The sequence below is a fragment of the Maylandia zebra genome, linkage group LG7, assembly GCF_041146795.1.
Source record: "Maylandia zebra isolate NMK-2024a linkage group LG7, Mzebra_GT3a, whole genome shotgun sequence".
Taxonomy (NCBI): Eukaryota; Metazoa; Chordata; class Actinopteri; order Cichliformes; family Cichlidae; genus Maylandia; species Maylandia zebra.
Window position 1 is genome coordinate 40,734,727 of NC_135173.1, and position 19,371 is coordinate 40,754,097.

The 19,371-nt window shown below is 40.3% G+C and overlaps 1 protein-coding gene across 7 annotated transcripts in view; it reads left to right on the top strand.

The window, feature by feature from the left end:
• The window catches only part of palm2akap2 (PALM2 and AKAP2 fusion), a 99,862-nt gene that overhangs the window by 12,233 nt on the left and 68,258 nt on the right, over positions 1-19,371 (top strand). For 6 of the 7 annotated variants that reach the window (XM_076886368.1, XM_014409420.4, XM_076886365.1 and 3 more), the window contains exons 2-3: positions 1,920-1,971; positions 17,783-17,863. In XM_076886368.1, the coding sequence (XP_076742483.1) occupies positions 1,921-1,971; positions 17,783-17,863 (132 nt within the window). In that variant the 5' untranslated portion in view covers position 1,920. Of the gene's footprint in view, positions 1-1,582; positions 1,677-1,919; positions 1,972-17,782; positions 17,864-19,371 lie in introns of those variants that run through there. The other variant, XM_014409423.4, reaches the window with a different exon arrangement.

The following is a 19,371-nucleotide window of genomic DNA, read 5'->3' on the forward strand; positions in this document are numbered from 1 at the left end:
AAGTTTAGATCATTTACTAACCAGGTCAAACTAATCACAAATAGATAGTACAAAGTAAAACTGGATCCCAAACCATAGCTTGAGTGTCAGGAGGTTAAATTGCTTACTCTGAAAGACACAAATACAAGTTCAGTTAAATAATAAGATCAATATTTCCATAGCAAATGGAAACAATGTCTGCTTTGGTCATCGGTGGACAGTTTTTGCTGTTGAACTGTGCACCCTGGGGATCAAATATCCCTGGGTGCTGTCCATAAAGGGTGACAACAAGATCACTTTTATCTCCTACTCCACTATTACAAGATAAGACTATTTCAAGTAATAACACATCCATAGATGTCTCCTTTAGTTTCCAGCCTTGTATGCTGAACAGGTTCTGATCACATGACACCAGGGAAATGTTGGCAATGTATGGACGTATAAATTCACTCATGTATACATTAGTTTATCCACGCAGAGGTATAAAAGTCAAAACCAGAATCTTTAAATGGACTCTGAAGTTCATGGGCACTCTTCACTGCAACTGAATTAGTAACAGTGAGTGAGTACATACAAAGCTTAGTCAGTGTTCCTCAGCAAATGTTCCAAGGAATTACAATCATTTTAATTCAGATCTTGACACTATGGAACTCAACTTGACCATATTTCTTAAATGATAAAAGCAAGAAAAAAAAACTGAGGTTTTAAACATATATAACAGAAATATCCGAATCAATATAGGCCCTAATAAAGAACCTTGTGGTACACCATATGTTAAGAGAAGTGGAAGAGAACCTGAGCTTAGAAGTGGACAAAGAAAAGGACTGAGGATATGAGTAAGGATTGTTACTTGTCAGTGGATTAACACACAGTTTTCTGAGCTCAGAGTTTAGACGTAACCAGAGCATCCTGCAAGTGTTCCAAGGAAGCTTTGACTCAAGTTGTGAGTCAAAGGAAATGAAAAACCACAATAACTAAACTGATTAGCTTCTATGGCACCATTGTGCAAATGTTTTTGATAAAATTAGATTGGTCAAAAAGTCAAAAGTAATAAGTAAAATTATTTACAGGTAATCTGAAATAAAAGGCTAGGTTTTAATGCTTTAATCCCCCTAAACAGTGATTTCCTTATCTGTATGTTTATCTCCTGCTCCTAAGAAGTGATCAGTGATTATGGCAGGAGGTATCACTTTGTTGACTGATCTCAATAATAAGACGGCTTACATCCAAGTCACCTTTAGGATAAGGAGAAAGGAAAACTGCTGAAAAAAGGGGGAAAAACAGTCCTATAGTTTTCCTTTTTTTTTCTTGTCTTGTCTATTCTTGAGCGCCTTCGGGGAGTTCATCTTTCAAATTTGACAAATTACTCTTTTCCTTCTGTTTTCCTTACTTCTGCAATTTTGATTTCACTGTTTTTTTTCTCTACCTCATTCCTTTTTCTCCCCCCTTTTTTCTCACACAGCTCGACCTCCATACTGCTAGTTCTCTCTCCCTTTCCTTCACCATCCTTCTCTCAGCTGCTCCTCCCAGCTGTTTAATCACACATGGCTCATGCCTAAAGAAGAGAGGGAGGGAGGGAGGGAGGGAGGGGACAAATGGGAGGAGAGACAGAGAGCGCAAAAGAAAGAGTGGGTGATAGACAGAGAGCGAGAGACAGCAAATGCAAGCAGTGGGCTGAGTGTGAGGGCACATGGCCAGTGAGTGAGAGATCTTTGCTTCCTTTCAGCGCAAGCCTCTTCTCCCGTTGTCTCCTCTCTCTGGTTGGATTATTGCCGAGGAAAGACTTCATCTGGATACTCCTCCTCCTCTCCCTGTCTCCCTCTCTCTCCTCTACTTTCCACCTCTCTTCCTACCTCTCACTGAGGGACTGCAGCTCTCCTTCTTCCCCGATCTCACCTCTTGTTCTCCTCTCACCCCCCTTTCCCCTGCTTCCCCCTCAGGATGTCGTGTGAGGAGGCTCAACTCCACAAAGAGAGGCTGCAGGCCTTGGCGGTAAGTCACTCTGTTTAAACAGGTTTTTTTTCTTTGCTCGGCTCTTCTCTCTCTCTCTCTCTCTCTCTCTCTCTCTCTCTCTCTCTCTCTCTCTCTCTCTCTCTCTCTCTCTCTCTACGTGTCTTTGACCTTCTGTCTGTGAGGTCTGCGGTGTCCGTCAGAAATAATGTTTCACCTCAGCGTTATCGCTTTCTTTCATTCACAGTATAAAATTTCACATGGCTGTCTCACACCTCTGGCTTCCAGAAAAGTTTTCCAGTCCTTTCTGCTCTTATAGCCTGCCATTCCCCCTAAGTGTATTATTGCCATTTACTTTTTAGTGTCACTGAAACACATACTCGGGGCAAGAACTGGTATCCACTTTTCTGTCTGTCATTGCTTCCAGCCAAAGTGTACTGAACTTTGACTTATAAAGTTAAATGACATAAAACCAAAGACAGAAAGTCACAGTGATCCAAGGATGAAACCCAAACATGGACTAGAGGTTATCTTATCTAATGTTTAGGAAAATTAATGTCATAAGAATCAAACTTAAAAGAAGTTGGCTTTCATGATCAAACTGAATCTGTACATGTCTGCGCAGATAATCGTTTGCCTACATATTCTGATATGTAGTCATTACTGTTTCCTTATAGTGAAGTTTTAATGAAGAAAAAATAAATTGGGCACTGCTAGTGATCTTTTCTGACAGAAATCTTGCAACAAGGAGATACATATGAATATGCTTAACATGTTGGAAGCCCTGCTGCATGACATCACAGCCTCCTACACCCATTTTAATCAAATAAAACAAAGCGATTTTTGTTGCACTAGTTGTAATGTGCAGTATTCCCCTACTAGCTGTCTGTCTTACAACACTGCTTTGTTTGTCTTGTGGTTCCTGTCAGCTGTCATTGACATCCACATCTCCACAACTTGGAGGAGAATCAGCTTTTTAGTCAGGTTTTGAGGTATACTAGCTTCCCAGTTGTTCGGTAGTCTAGAATAAGTTTTGATAGTTGCCGTTGTGTTTTACCATCAGAAAGGCATCTGTGGAAGCGTTTGGCTCGGGGATGATGGGACTTTAGAGCAACAGTTATACCGAGGCTCACTGCCTGGGACTAAATTTGGCGCCAGCTAGGAACCACAGCATACCACGCACACTTAAGACGCTCAGAGGCACAGGAACACACACACGCATTTATACACAAGTGTATGTGCGGTGGTTGGGGTGGGGGCACAGCAGCAGCAGATGGAGAAACTATTTTGGCCATGTTTAAACATGGCAGCCATACCAGGCAACATGCACTTACACCAATGCAGGACTTTTAGAAAGAGAGTGGAAAGTTCTCAAACAAGCAGAAGCAAAAGACTCTGTTTCTTGCATAATCCTTGAACATTTAAAACTAAAGTGCTGAAAAATCAGTTAATAAATAGCACAAATGAGTTTTGGTTTCTTGAATGAGGCCATGAAAAACTGCAGAATATTCTGACTCTTACTGATACTGTAGTTTAACAGGTAGCACTGGAGATCCCACTGTAAAGCCAAGAGCTTTGACATATAGTAATGGGCAGCCGCTGAATACAATTAAACCACTTGGGCCTCTTTGTCTCATCTAAATGAACATTTGTCTTGTTTCAGCTAAGTGTGTATACACTATATCAAAGACAATAATAGTGCTAATAGCTTTCAGCCCCAACCAGCCACTTAAATAGAGAAGGGCTACTATTACACTAATAGTACTGAGCGCTCTGTAAGCCGAAGACTTAGCCAAGCAGCGGAGGTTAAGAGTAAATACAGGAGCTGGACAAAGTTATAAAAACCTCTTCTGACTCATTCGAGTGCAAGTGTTTAGTCATGTGGTAGGAATTTTAGCAAGCATTGTTTGTCTTCCGCAAAGATATAGAGAGGTGATTTCTGTCTGACTGGCTCTCTGGATAAGCATGAATAAACCCTTGCAGAGCAGTATGTCGTGCACACATATATACACACTCGTCGTCTGCGGTCTGCAGCTGACATGCTAATGATTTCATCAATAATTGATACTCATTGTCATCACCATCAGCGTCCATCCTCATCAATACTTTAGCAGATCTTAAGACAAATGGAAGGCTTCCTCAGAAAATCGGAACAGTCTTTTCTGTGTATGAGCCGTGCACAGTGTCATTTTCATTGCTTTATCACATGGTACTGACTTCAAGTTTGAGGCCACTACCATCCATTTAAACTGCATAAAAAGTCACAATCAGGTAGCAGACATCTGTTATTAAAGAATTAATTTACTGTAGAGATTCATTAATAACGCATGGCGCTAATGGATGTGAAAGATGTCTGAATTCATTAGATGATTCACATCTTCCTTTAGGTATTCTAGGAGCACTTTGGTCTTCTTGGCATGTAAACAGTCAGTTTATTTCCTGTTTAGACAAAGAATTAATGACACTTAACACCAGCAACTGTTGTCTATTATGTGCTGACATCCAAATTAGTGACTTCTAAAGAGAAAATAAACACTGATTGGTTTGTTCTTCAGATAATAATATTGCTTTGAGCATTAATTGATCAGTAAAACAAAGAAACAGCAAAATTACCAGCATTTAATCTAACAGTTAATTAGCTAAGTGGCTCATTTGTCCATCCCACATGCAAACAAAGATTCCCACAGTCTGATAGTGATTAGGGTCTGTCAGCTGCCAGTGGCAAGTGGTTTCCATGGCTACTAATTGGTTAGATTAGGAAACAGTTGTGATGTCATGTTGTTAAATCCAGGCCTCGGTGTATTATTACTATGTAATTATAGTAGTCAGATGGAGCTCAGCCTGGCCAGGGTTCCCCTAAAAGCTGATGTGAGTGTGTGTGCATGTGTGTTTGTGTGTCTTGGTAAACTCATGTGCTTTTACCAGGGCTTGCATGTGGTTTCCAGATCAGCCAGTGAATACCGGGTGCTTCATCATTCTAATTAACTGTTGCCCATGTGGCGTACAAGCCACAAGCATGGAACAGCAAAGCATATGTAAAAGTCTATGAGTCTTTGCCTGCGCTCATTCATGGACTTCTCTGTAGTGTCTGTGATATGTTTACATAGGTGACCTCAGCCCTTTGGACTCTTAGCTGCCCCCCCTTCCAACGCACACACACAAACTGCACACAAGCCCACAAATTTTTCGGGGCCAAGTCAGAGGGAAATTAAGAAGTGGTACACGAGGATTGAGATGATGGGAATGTGCATTTTCGGGAAAGACAGCAAGCAAAGCATTGACATCAGCTTGAACCAGAAGCAACTAGAGATGGCACGATACCACTTTTTTATGTCCGATACCGATACCGATATCATAAATTTGGATATCTGCCGATACCGATATGAATCCGATATAGTGTTTTTTAATCAACAAAACTGTTTTTTAAATATCTTGCTGCATTTTGTATGAGTTCATACTCAAGTTTAAAACAACAACTACACTAAAGCTATTCTGTTATACCTGTATACAAAAAAAATATTTCATAGTTCAGCAATACTGATCAATCTAATAAACTTAAACCTACACCATCCTCCCTATTCTGGTATTTTAAAGAGTACTTAGCATAAATATTAAGCAACCTAACTAATAGGGTTCCAACTCCCAGCAACAACAAAAATAAATAAATAAAAAATAGGGAACCACCCCTCACGCTCCACCTCATGATGCTTAATCGACGTAATTAACCTTAATTTGATGCAGTGTGAAAAAAAAATGCACAGAAATCAATTATTTTTCAAGAAATATTAAATAGATTCAACATCTTTCTTCAACAAAATTGCAGACTGCACAGATGGTACCTTCCCAAAGGAAAAAGTACTATAGCTTACTAGGGTATATATGTATGTATGTGTGTGTATATATATATATATATATATATATATATATATATATTAGACTTAATAGTTACTATATACAGTAATGGACTTCTATTCATTTTGCATCAAATTAAAACTTTGGCTGTCAGATAATTATTTATTAAAAGCTCGACATTTTAAATGAGAATAAGAAAGAAAAGTATGTCTTTGTGCCCCCTTTTCTCTGTTAATGCCCTATCGGCCCCCCTGGCTAAACTTTGCTAGATCCGCCCCTGCACAGTTACCAGCCGTCAGCTACGTAGAAAAAGATCCTGGTGTAGAAAGTAATAATGAATAAATTCTAACAACAGCTGATCAAGCTTAAACGTGCTGCTGTTGTTCAGCCGCTGGTTTCCTCTTTCTGGTGCAAAGTGGGCCAAAAGCAAACTAGAGACACGGACTCGCGACAGAAAAGCCGATCAGCTGATCGTTAAGCAGTTTCATGATTGAAGTAGCAGCAAGAAGAGGCAGTCGCTTGTTAAGCTTAACGCAGGAATGCTTTACAAACATTCAGAGATGGACTTACACACTTGCTTTACTTCTCTCGGGATAACTTTGTCGGAGATGAAATGCCGGGTTGCTAGCGAAGCTCCACATGCTATCCAGACCACCGACAGGTCCCGCATGCCACAGCCGCTCTATCACGTGATGCATACTGCTCCGACGTGCTAACGTTCTGAGGTGAGTTACGGCGTGTTGCAAGTTTTGTGAGGTGCTTTCGTGATATTTAATGGATCGGATTACATTTTTTATTTTTCTCTGATATCCGATCCAGTAATTTAGTACAGTATCGGACCGATACCGATACTTAATATCGGATCGGTCCATCTCTAGAAGCAACACAGAGATAGTTACAGGACAAGCATTTTGGATTTTTCATTTAAAAAGATAACCTTTGGATCTTTTGCTGCCTCTTTAGTATGGTTCACAGCACTGCAAGCCTGATGTTCCATTATGATCTATAATACTTCGTGGGTTCAACCAGAAATTGATCTTGTCCAAGATCTGTAAAGTGGCTGATTTTCTCTTAGTTATCTCTAAAAGAGAAAAGTATGCCTGGGGTAGGGTGAAGTTGAAGGGGATGCTATAGCTAGAGCTTGGCATTAAGATTTGTGACTACGGCTTGCAGTGGAGGGCTGGGGTAATGGGTTGAGTTAAGTGGGGGGCTGGGCCGCCTGCAGGCATTTGTTGTTTCAGTTTGTGCATTTCACTTACCTCCAAACTGGCAAATTCTCACTGAAACATGTTGTTTTTCTATTTAACTTTAGGCTTAGCTTTCATTTGTGACTTTCTTTTGTCTTCTTTTTTCACAATATTTATGAAAACTATTATTACCTCAGTGGAAACTGTTTGTTCCTGGGTCAATCATTGGCTAACACCAAAAGACATTTCTTACTAAACCACACATGTCCCTTCAGTGGTTTTCACAGGCTTAAGTACCATTTTAGAGGCATATCTTTAGTTTTGCTGACATGGAAGAGACAGAAATGGTCAAACTAATTAATAATATATCATATATGTTAAGTCTGTTTTCCCACAGAAAATTGCCCAATATTTTCCCTGAATTTATGCCAAAGGTCTCCAATGAGCCAACTGGATCCTGGAGAACTGATAGGTGGTTAGAGTAGGTCTGGATTGTGAGCTTTGGTAACTTATGGGGGTGGGGGGTGTTCCTGGGGGAAATTCATATTGGAAAGGAAGAGGAGGCGTGGTTTGTTGAGCGGCAGGAGGTCTGGGGCACGGCTGCCGTTACATGCCGTCTAAAATTAGCAGCAGCTGCCTTGGGCCAACAGGACATTTTGGTATGCCTCTATCTGTGTGTGTGTGTGTGTGTGTGTGTGTGTGTGTGTGTGTGTGTGTGTGTGTGTGTGTGTGTGTGTGTGTGTGTGTGTGTGTCTGTTTCAATGAGCGGGGTTGGAGTTCACAGAGACTTGAGACATGAGAGGATGGGATTCAGCTGCAGTGAGCTCTGCCGGGTTTGAAATAATCCACATTGCATTTGGGCTTAGTTGAATAGTAAACAATCTAGAGTGACCGGGCAGAGAAATACCGCAGAAGTATGGAGGACCAAAGATGTCAAAATCATAACTGTATTACAGATGTGTCGCACCTACAGGAGCTCCTCGGCCATGGAAATCCATGCCATGAAGTCCCCGACACAGTTTTTGTATTGATATTAATACCGAAGGAGGAAAAGAACTGTTTATGTGTGGTAGCGGAGTATGGGTGACTTCTATGCACCTCAGCGCATAGCAACCTCAGCATTTCACAGTCGATGACGGAGGGAAGAAATGTCACAAACTTCTCGTAATTGTGGCATCCTATTAGAGCAACATGCTCCAATTTAGTGAGCTATAGAAGGGAGCTCACTTTGCGATTCAGTTTTTATAAATGTATTCATTTTTTATGTTTTTCTTTTGTTTTTTTTACTTTGTACCTTTGTGCTTTGTAGTGTATTATATGCTACTGTGAATATTTCCCTGTTAATTTCCACAGATTCATTTATTTCAGCATTTTCTTTTTGCATTTCTCAGTTAATTAAAACACAAATGTAAATATATGTAAAAAAATAAATAAATAAATAACTTTCACTTTTAATAATATTTTATGGATTTATTTCGTTCGTTCATCAGTTAATGTGCCACTTTCGGTCCTCCATATAAAGAACAGTCAGCCTGACACGCAGCAAAAGTCATTTTAGCAACTATACCTAATGACAGTTTCATAGGTCTCAAAATAAATGCATTGTGGTTTACTATAAGCAGCAGCATTGCTTGATACTCATGTAAAAGCTGTCTGGAGAAATTTAAAAAACTGAAACTCTGCTGTGTTTATGTATATTTACATCATGTGATTTTAAAGGTAGGGATACTTGGATCACCTCAGAGGAGGACATGATGAATGACGTCAACACCTGCTGCCATCGCATGACAACGGCATGCAGGATGTTTAAGCAATGTGCTAAATTAGCATTTTTTGTGCACAAGCACTAGCTAAGACCTTGCCAAGTGAGCATTATGTTAACTCTAGGCATAATAACAAATTAGAAATGTCTGAATTGTAGTTATTCAGTTCATGTAGCCACCACCTTGATTAGTGAAAGGTATACTTTCAAACTATAGACTTTCAACTATTTTCTGCAACGCTTGCTAACCCTGACCCACGACAGCTCTTACCAAAATAGTCTTTGATTAACTGTGGCTGATTTTGTTTCTTAACTAATCAATAAATTGTTTCAATGCTAAATTTATGCATGCACACTTTAGGTTTTAGCTGATGGCTTATAGAATTGTGCAGAGATCTTTTTAGCCGGTATCGGTGCAGAATCAAACCCATGACATTTGAACCACAGGTCCATTTCAGTCTCTGTTCTCTAAGCTGTCAGGTATGCCTGCGTGCAGAATGGAAGACGATCTTCACAGTGAGATTTCTGTGCTGGGTGTGTTGGCATGTACAGAATGTGACCTATCTGATCTGTAGCCCACTTCAGTTCACTAAGTCAACATCAGCAGAACTTTAATACTTGGAGTTACATCACTGTTTAATCACATTATAATTATACCCTCCTGAGCTAATCATCGATGTGTGAGATGTGCACCACTAGTGTGGAATGTTGTTTATAAACCAAGCAATTTGCTTTCAAGCCCACGTCTGTCTTGGGAATTGTTAATCAAACTGTCCAACAGAACAGATAAGTAAATTGGGTCAACATACAGCACAGCTTTTTTTGTTTTGCATTATAGTTTGTTATGGTACATGGCAGAGTTGTGATTGATGATTCTCAAAAGTCTCATACCAACTTTTCCAGTTGACACACAGTTTCACACAGCAGCTACAGGGAGGCACACAGCCCCTCCCCTCACTAGCAGCTGAACAGTGGTTGACCTTCACAACACTGAAATACCCTCCATGAGGAATTTAGAGAGGTCACTGAAGCTCCTATTTTACCAGCATAGATGTATTAAACTGTTATAAAGAATTTTAACCTGGCCAGTGTACCTAGTCTTTCAATCAGCAATCAATCACATTCATTTTTTGTTAAGTTATCATGTCATATTTAATTAGGGCCCGAGCACCGAGAGTGCGAAGGCCCTATTGTATCTGCTCCGTTTCTTATTATTATTATTCAGGCAAAACAAGGGCCTTTTTGAGGGCCTAAACATCCTCAAAAACTCATGAAATTTTGCACACATGCCAGGTCTCGTGAAAAATTTTGTATTTTAATGGTTTTACATATGAGCACTGGGAAATGGCTCTAGAGCGCCACCTATGCCTTGTTAAATGCAGCCCTACGACCACATCGTTTGAGCTACATGTATGAAATTTGGCACACATGTGTATCATGCCAAGACAAACAAAAAAGTCTGTGGGCCCATTGATGCAAACCCAACAGGAAGTCCGCAATTTAGAAGTGAAGGTGACATTTTGGCTCTAGTTTTGCCATTTCCATGCCTCGAACTTTTTCGAACTCCTCCTTGGAATTTGGTCGTATAAGCTTCATGTTTGGTCAGTGTCAACTACACACCTGGGCCATGTTAAATTGCGGAGCTTTTGAGTTTTCGTGATACGGTGTGGCGGTGGCGCCACGGCGAATTTCGATGACTCGCCATGAAAATCTTATTGCCTCTCATTCCCTCATACATTGTCCGATCTGGACCAAAGAGCACACATATGATAAGGCTCCACCCCTGAACATATTTCAACTGCCATATTTGACATCAAGGACAGCGCCACCTAGTGGGAACAGGAAATGTCATGTTTTACACTTTGGGGTACATTATTGTGATGGGTGACATCTGCAGCCTCAAATTTCTCCAGGTAAGCCTTAAGGAGTTGGTCTTGGGTTACAGTGAAAACTGTGACTTTTCGCGAAAGGGTGTGAACCCTGCAGCATGGCGAACTTTGATGTCTCGCCATGAAGAAACAAATTAGTATAACTCAATGAAATCCAGTCTGATCAGTACCAGACTTTACAGGCATGATGTCAGACCCGCCCTGAATAGATTGATGTGCCCATTGTCAGGAATACGCAGAACGCCACCTAGTGGCAACAGGAAATGTCATGTCTTTCATTTTGTCGTACTGATTTTCACAGTTTCATCGTGGCCACCTCAAAAGCGGTGAATATCACCATCAGTTGCTCATGATACTTCAGTGCGAAAATTGTGACTTTAAACTGAACGGCGCACCCTGGTGGCAACGCGGTTCACCGTGAACAATGAAGTGGCGTTTGAGGGGCTTGGAAAGTTTAAAAAGTCTTGAAATTTGGCCCACACCTCCAATGGGACGAAGGCTTTGTTGTTATGTGATTACCTTCCTTGAATAGCGCAAAATGGCTCCACAGCGCCCCCTACAAACTTTCAAATCATCAGCCCCTGCTCTGTGTTTTATGTATGAGTCTGAAATCTGGGAAGGTTATAGGAGAGATCAAGATGTACAAAAAAAGTCTCTTGGAGCAAAATCCCAAATCCAACAGGAAGTCAGCCATTTTAAAATGAATGTGTAATTTTGGCGACATTTTCCCCTCTTTTCAGGCACCGTTCTTTGACGAACTCCTCCAAGGGATTTCATCAGATTGATGCGATTTCCTGTGTGTGGAATCTAAAGACCTTTGTGATGTTAAATTGCGAAGCTTTTTACGTTCAGGGAAACGGGGTGGTCATGGCGGCATTTGGAGTTTCAATCACTCACCAAAAAGCAGTAATCTGCTGTCACTCGAAAACACAATGTCCAATCTCTCCCAAAGGTCGTAGGCATGATTAGACTCGAGCTCGGATATGTTTGTTATGCCATTTGTACATAGTGGTTAGAGCGCCACCTAGTGGGACGACTATAATCCTGGTTGAATAAGATGAAATGTTAGCTGGTGGTTAAATGCATGAAATCCATCAATGTCACATCAGATCGGACATGCTGGTATTAGGTTTTGGGCGTGGCTCGACACGCCAGGGTGCGAGGGCCCTCATAACGCTGCTTGCAGCTTTAATTTCATATTGATTTTGTACTTCTCCCCACTGAAATCCAGACTTCTGTCTGTTATTGATGACACACAAAACCTTTTAATTAATTTAATGTATTCCACCTTTTATTTAAACGTTGGACTCAGAGTGAAAACAGTGTGCTGCATATAGTAATTGAAAAATTTGGGCTTTGTGGAGAAAAGACAGAAGATGTAGGCACACCTATAGTCACATGTTAGTACTGAAGGTTATTCCCCTTAATGAAGTAGCCTGGAAATGAGTCTGCCCCATATCACTTTTAGTTATAGGCTAGCGGTCTCCAACCTTTTTTGCGCCACGGACCAGTTTAATGTCAGAAAATATTTTCACGAACAGGCCTTTAAGGTGTTGCGGATAAATACAACAAAATAAAATGATATGACCAAGACAAAAATTTTGTAACTATAATAAATGTGAATTCACTGTGTAATTGTGTAACTTTGTTACCAGCGTCCTCCTGAAACGAGCCAACAACATTGAGAGTAACATCCTCCTCTCTGACCCTTAATGCTCTCTGGTCGCTATGGTAACGCATAAACATTTCTTTCAAAATAAAACACACAACTACAACACAGGAAACTGAGTTAATGATAAAAACTCTGAAAACAATACATTTCACACCCGAGCCTCAACTCTCGCGGCTCAGTACCAAACAACTCACGGACCGGTATCAGTCCGTGGCCCGGGGGTTGGGGACCGCTGCTATAGGCTCCAGCCCCCATCCCTGAATCATTTAAGACAAAATGTGTGCATTTTAAATAGTGGTATAAAATGTGCTATTCATGCTCCCAGTGCTGACTACTATTGCGCACACACAGACTCTACTTGGGTAGTAAAGTGTATGAGTAGATGAATATTCATTTAAAATCTAGTAAGTTAAATTCTGGTGTGATCGCAGATTGTGACTGTGATGGGTGTGATTGCTGTTCATCTGTGTGTAAGGATTGTGTAATTTGTCAATTACTTCCTGTCCCTTACAGGAAACTCCTATCAAACATTAAGTTTGGTAGGATGTTGACTGCTATGCCTATTAAGTTCTTTTTTTTTTTCTCCTATCAACTGAACAGGAAAAAAGAGTAAGAGTTCACTGAGCTGAGCTTAAATTTACAGGAAATGTAACCAGACAACTGACATTTGACTTCATCTTCACTGCCGAAATTTTAGCTCTTTAGGATGAAAATTCGATCAAGAGCACTTGGTTGTCTTGTGAGGTTAAACACACCAGCAAAACTGTGACAAATTAAAGTAAACTGTACACTGGAGATTAATCATTTAAGTCATTGAACACAAATGTCTTCACCCTTTAGACTGTGACAAAAAAGATATACGCTCTGCATACAAGCTGCCCTGTAAGCCAAATAGGGCCAAACACTGTGAGTCAGAGTGTGGGAAGTCATGAGTGTGTCACCAAGAATGTCAACATATTTTTCTGAAGAGGAGGATGTGACCACTCGGAGAGAGTACAGTGAACAGAGCGGGGCTCGGGGTCATTATTCCTGCCGGTTCAACTCCACAAGGGAAAAAACTTATTTCACTTTTTATTAAGCCCTCATATTCTATTGAAGACATTCTTTTACTGTTACAGTTCAGACTCATACAGACTTATCTATTCAAAATTAGTAAAAGTTATTCCACCAAATTTGGTAATTCGAGTGCCATTTTTAACATTACACAAAAGCAATTACTGCATTGTCAAGAAAACTCTGCAGGTCTCTCAAAAATGTTCTCTATTTAGCAACCAACCACTATTTTAAAGTATTATATTCAGTAGCCAGTTCTACAGTTTACATGACAGCAGAGCTTTTCTGTGGACAGGGATGCTCTATACATTTTATTTCTGGGATATGATGATGAAAACCAAATGGCACCCAAACCATCTTTGATCTGGCGATGTCAACCATCATCTGTGCTTATGCATTCCTATATAGTAAATGATTGTCAGACGTACAAAGCACACACACTGACTGAGTGCTGTTTATTTAGAGAGTATATTAGTGTGGGCTTTTCTCTGTCTACGTATTCAAGCCTGTGAGTCTATTTGCTTTTGTGTCTTTCATGTGGGCGTGTATTTGCCAGCATGCGTGTTTTGCCCATTCCCTGACCACATGTCCTCGACAGTCCCTGACATCTGGTGACCATACCTCTGCTTACTCTCTCTGACTGTACTTCCCCAACCATGGGAACCATGCCGCTGTGTAGGCTGCTCCTGTATGTGTGTGTCTGTGTGTGCGACAGAGGGAGAGAAATGACTTCAGACTTGGTGTATATATTTTCACAGCCTGTGTGCAGTTTAATAATATGTTCTGATAGTCTGCTATAGTCATATAGCAGTTTTGCACCTTTCTTTTCAGGGGTTTCTTGTTTTTCTTTGTTTCTGAAAAGAGCAGGTCCAAATGTAGCTTTTATGTGCTCCATCTTGGGTCCATTTGGTAATTTCCTGGCACCAAATGAACATGTTCGCACCACAGTTGGAAAAGAGGCACACCTGAGGTTGTGGGTTTGCTGAATAGTCAGTGCAGGGTAATTTTGGTGCGCACTTTGGCACAAAATTGCATTTGCTCCTGCTCAAACTACTTCTTATCCTATCACAAACACAGACGCCGGGTTTTAATAGCTTTAGTTGGCAGGCACATACACAGAGACATCCAGACTCACTCAAGTGTGGTCTACTTTCCATTTCTTAGACATTATTTTCATCTGCTAAATATTACCAAGGAAAATTTGTTATATAATACCACTGAGTTCAGTTGAATGTTGCTATAAATGTTGTGATAAGTGAGCATCCTTCAGATGCGCTCTCCTCCCAAAAACAATCCCACATGTCATTAGTTCAAGCTGTTATTATAGCCTCTAATTATGTTTTATAGCATAAATTAACCCGTGAATAATTGCATTTAAAATTTGCACCAGTATGAGCAACCAAGTAATTGAGCTAACTCTCATTTTGCAAAATTACATATTGTTGCACAAAGTATGAACTTTTCCTAATTCTAACCAGTGTGGTTGACTACACCAAAAAGCAAATGAAAATAAAAAGTCAAAGGTTTGTGTGCTTATAACTAGAGCAGACTTCTTCTTCTTTCTTTTTTTTCTTTTTTTTGGCACACTCTGAAAACATTCCTTGATAACATCTCAAAAACAGATGTCTGATAAATTATGTCAAAGACTTGGTGATACCCCTTCAAGGATCAAGGTGGTTTGTGCGCTTTAGTCTACCCATGAGTGTAGCTTTGTTGTCAGAGGCAACTGGCACCTGGTAGGGTCTCACAAGGCAAGGGACTTCTAGGGAAAAATGGATACAAGGGTCAAATCTCTTAGCTGACTCAGGACGCCAGGTCTTCATTCACGGGGCTCAGCCCAAATGAGACACATATGATTGGATTGGATAGGCCACTAAAGGGACTTTGGTGTTTGTTAAAGTGCTTATAAGGCCTGGAAGGTAATCTTGCTGTTGGGGAATGTTTTCTGGCTGTCATTTGCACTGACAGAGTCCAGAAGACTGAATCTTCTTTGAGTCTCTGGTGGTGTGCTTTACGGTGGCCCTCTCGGGAACAGCATGCCTGGTCGCAGTGGAGTTTTGTTACTAGATTTCTGTGCTGATTACAGTAACAAACACCATGTTCAAGTGTAAAGGTGTTCATAAGTACACCTGGCAGCATGCTGGAGATCCATGATCGATGATTAGAAACTTTATCAGATCTGCAAAAAGGCCAGTCAGCTGTCAGCTGGTCAATACCTGTTGGTGAGTCGGATCAGGTAGCAGGGAGGCCTCTGCGCTTAAACTTTATGTTTAGGCAGCCCTCAGTAACACGTTGTGCTCAAACAAAGAGGTGCATGTAGAATCTGCCAGTAACAGTTTTATATTACTCCCTGGCATGATTTACCAGGACAATTTTATTTGAGTATTTCTGTTTGGAAAATTTGTGCTTGTGCCCAAAGTGTTTGTGTGCCCTGTACAGGAAAAATAAAGCCCGGGATCTCATTTCCACCCACATTAGAAACTCTTAGGCAGAGAAAATGCTGGAGAGGTGCTGATTTTGATGCAGAGCAGTCACAGGGTCTTTAAAGTAACAGAATTGTATTTTTTTACATGCTGAAACATCACAAGCAACAGCAACAAGTCCCCCAACCTTTTCATTTACCTATCTTGTTTCTATATTGACTCTTTTATTTCTGTTTTCACCTGTTTCCTGATAACATCTATTGAATTCTCCTCTGCTCTATTTTTATTCCATTGTATTCAGCTCCGTATTCCCTTCTCCTCTTTTTTCTATTCTGCATCAGTCTTCACTTACTTTGTCTGAGAAATGGTCCAAGGTTCATTCATATTTGGGGGGTTTCCCCTTATGGCTATATTTAGTCAACAGGAAACGTCCCAGAAATCCTCAGTCTACTCCCACAGAGTAGTGAGTGGGAGAGATGAAGCCACATACACATCCACATTGTCTCATGCTCGTCATCCCCAAGCAGGCTTATACTGGGACCTGCTTTGTTTGTACATTTCCATGCATTTATGTGCATGCTTTAATCGTTCTAGTTTTTTGTGTGTATTTTCTTTGTTTTCAGCTTAAAACCTTCCACTCACCATGCACCCACCTCCTCTCCCACCCATTATTTATCCTTTATCTCCACATAAAGGAATGTTCTTCCCACCCCAAGTTCAATGACAGTACCACGTGGAGTAATCAAGGCCAAATCTCTGCTCTTTATATGGCTTGTGAGCACTAACCCTTCTCAAACCTCAATAAGCTTTCACCTTCAACCTGTCTAATACTTTCCTTCCTTCCTGTGTATGCCCCTTGGACCATATTTCTACCCATGTCTTCATAAGGAGACATTTAATTGCACATATGTACAGTATGCGGACAGCATACAGTGTAGTGGAATTTTTTTTTTCAGAAAAAACAATTACTATGAATAAAATCTGGCTTTACTGGAGCATCCGTGACAGAACTCGACCAGTAAACTCTACCACACCTTATCATTATTAAACTGAGATCGACAGTGTATCGCATTTCAGTCTCTGCACACTTCTAAACTGAATTTGTTTAAACCTTAATCTCTCCATTAAACTTGTCCCAAAGGGATCTTTGTCTTGCAGATTGAAATGCACCATTAAAATGTAAACACATTCAATCAATAAAACAATTGTATTCTTATGCCTAGGCGCTGCTGAAAGCTGTCTCTGAAGGCATTATGTTTTCCAGTTGTTCATCCATTTATCCCTCAGATCTCACATCTCACAAGACCTACTTATAGGAATTTTGGAAACTTGGCACGAACATTGCCTCAAAGTCCAAGATGAATTTTGAATTTTGTGGCCAAAAGGTCAAAATTTCACAATAGATGTTTTAGGACATAAGTCAAAAATTCAGACACAATCCATCCATCTTCTTGATCAGTTATCCAATTCAGGGTCATGAGGGGGATGGAGTCTATCTCAGCCGTTATAGGGTTTAAGGACAGGTTGCCAGTCTATCACAGGACTAACACATAGAGGCAGACAATTAAATGTATAGATTTCTGTAAAATGTATAAAAGGACAGTATCAGAAATGAGTATATCAGAGGGACAGCTCAGGTTGAGTTTGGAGGCAAAGTTAGAGAGGTAAGGCAGAGATGGTTTGGACATGTGGCAAGGAGAGAGAATGGATATACTGGACAAAGGATTTTGAATATGGAGTTGCCGGGCAGGAGTAAAAGAGGAAGACCACAAAAGAAGTTGTAGTGAATGAGGACAAGCAGAGGGTTGGTGTGGCATAGGAAGAGGTTAGAGATAGGAGATGGAGGAAGATGATCTACTGTGGAAAAGCAGCTAAAAGAGGAAGTCAAGCATCAGCTCTACTGTGACATCATTACTTTTATTCTTTTCAGGCAATATTAAATGCTACAAACTCAAGACTCAACTTTACAACAGTAACACTTTGATTTTTAACTCTTACATTTCTTTGTCTCACAGGAGAAACGGAAGCGGCAAACTGAAATTGATGATAAAAGAAGCCAGCTTGATGACCTGCTGCTGCAGCTCCAACATGTCAAGGTATGTTGTGTATTTATGATACATATGTTGGGTACATATGATACATATGTATAAGTATTATTTACAGTTCAAGTAATGATTATGCCCTGTTGTTTTTATATTAGAGCAATAAAACGTCATCGCCTGTCTAGGTGCACATGTGCAAAGAAATATCACCCTGAACATGCTCAGTAGCTGTTTATCCATCTTTGCATAATTCAGTTATAACACTTATGGTACCACTGTAAGGGCTAAGTTTGAAAATTATATATTTATTAACATTTTTAAAGACAACAGACAGAGAAATACCAACATTCACTCAGTCCTGGATTGTGATGTACTTACAGACTTTTCTGCTTACTCGTGTTACACAGAGCTATTCATTACTTGAATGCACTGCGTACAGCTGAGCTAAAACAGTGTGAGCATGTGAGAGATACATTTTTGACTAAGGTACTGGTTGATTAAAATTAGGTCAGCGTAAAGGTGAAGGGAAGGTGAAGAGTGCAGATTAGGGTTAGTAGTTCACAGGGGAAAGACGTGAGTCATGATGCTCTTATGAGTTATTGCTCTATCCTCTTTCTTCATCTAGATATAACCTCAACCCTTGAGAGATAGATCGATTTGACAGCTTCCTTAACTGTTTTGTCTCATTTCAGCATGCTGCTTTTCTGCATGCAAGTGTGTTTAATTACTCATGAGCATGTGCGAGTGTGTTTGTCAGTTTTTCGCTGAGATGTTAGTGATTCCACCTCAGTATCTCCTGGTGTGCAGGCCTATTAGAACAAGAGTTTCCCTTGGCTAAGCAGGCCCTGGCATGGCTGTTTTCTTCTTTACAGAAAAACACTCAAATCCAAACACACAAATATATCCCCTCATAGTTAATGCCAGCCACTACCGGTAAGCCAAGATTTTTTGTTTCAAGTAAACACAGATTTGATGTCCAAATGAAGGACAGAAGACACAAGCTCCTGACACATTATGAGTTTATAAAATGAGCAGCTTCCAGGCATCTGTAATTTATGCGGACTTCTTCTTTCAGCTACTAAAGAATTATTTGACCTTGTACACAAAACTCACCCAACCAAACCACTGTCAGGTGGAGACACAACAGACTGAGGCATCCCATAATTTTCGAGCTTTGACACACGATGTGACGCTGTTTAAACTATATGTCACTGGACTTTTGTTTAAGTGTCGTCACTGTGTTTATAAAATGTGTGCATGAGCAACACAAGTCAAATATGGTGCTGCTCTGGTGATGTATAATTGGTTTAACTTCAAAAGACAATATTAGGAAAATCCCACAGCCGTAGCTGCTGCAGAGTTGCAGGGTGGTTAAGAGAATAGCTGCGGGTACTCATTAAACTACATAAATATCTATGGGAACCAGTTTTAATATTTGCAATAAAAATGCATTCCATTTGCTAACTAGAGCCATTAAACACACTTGGCATGAATGAATCCTTTATCAAATAAGTCTGATTCCACATACTAGTGTTTTCCACCATTTAACACCCAGTTATGGG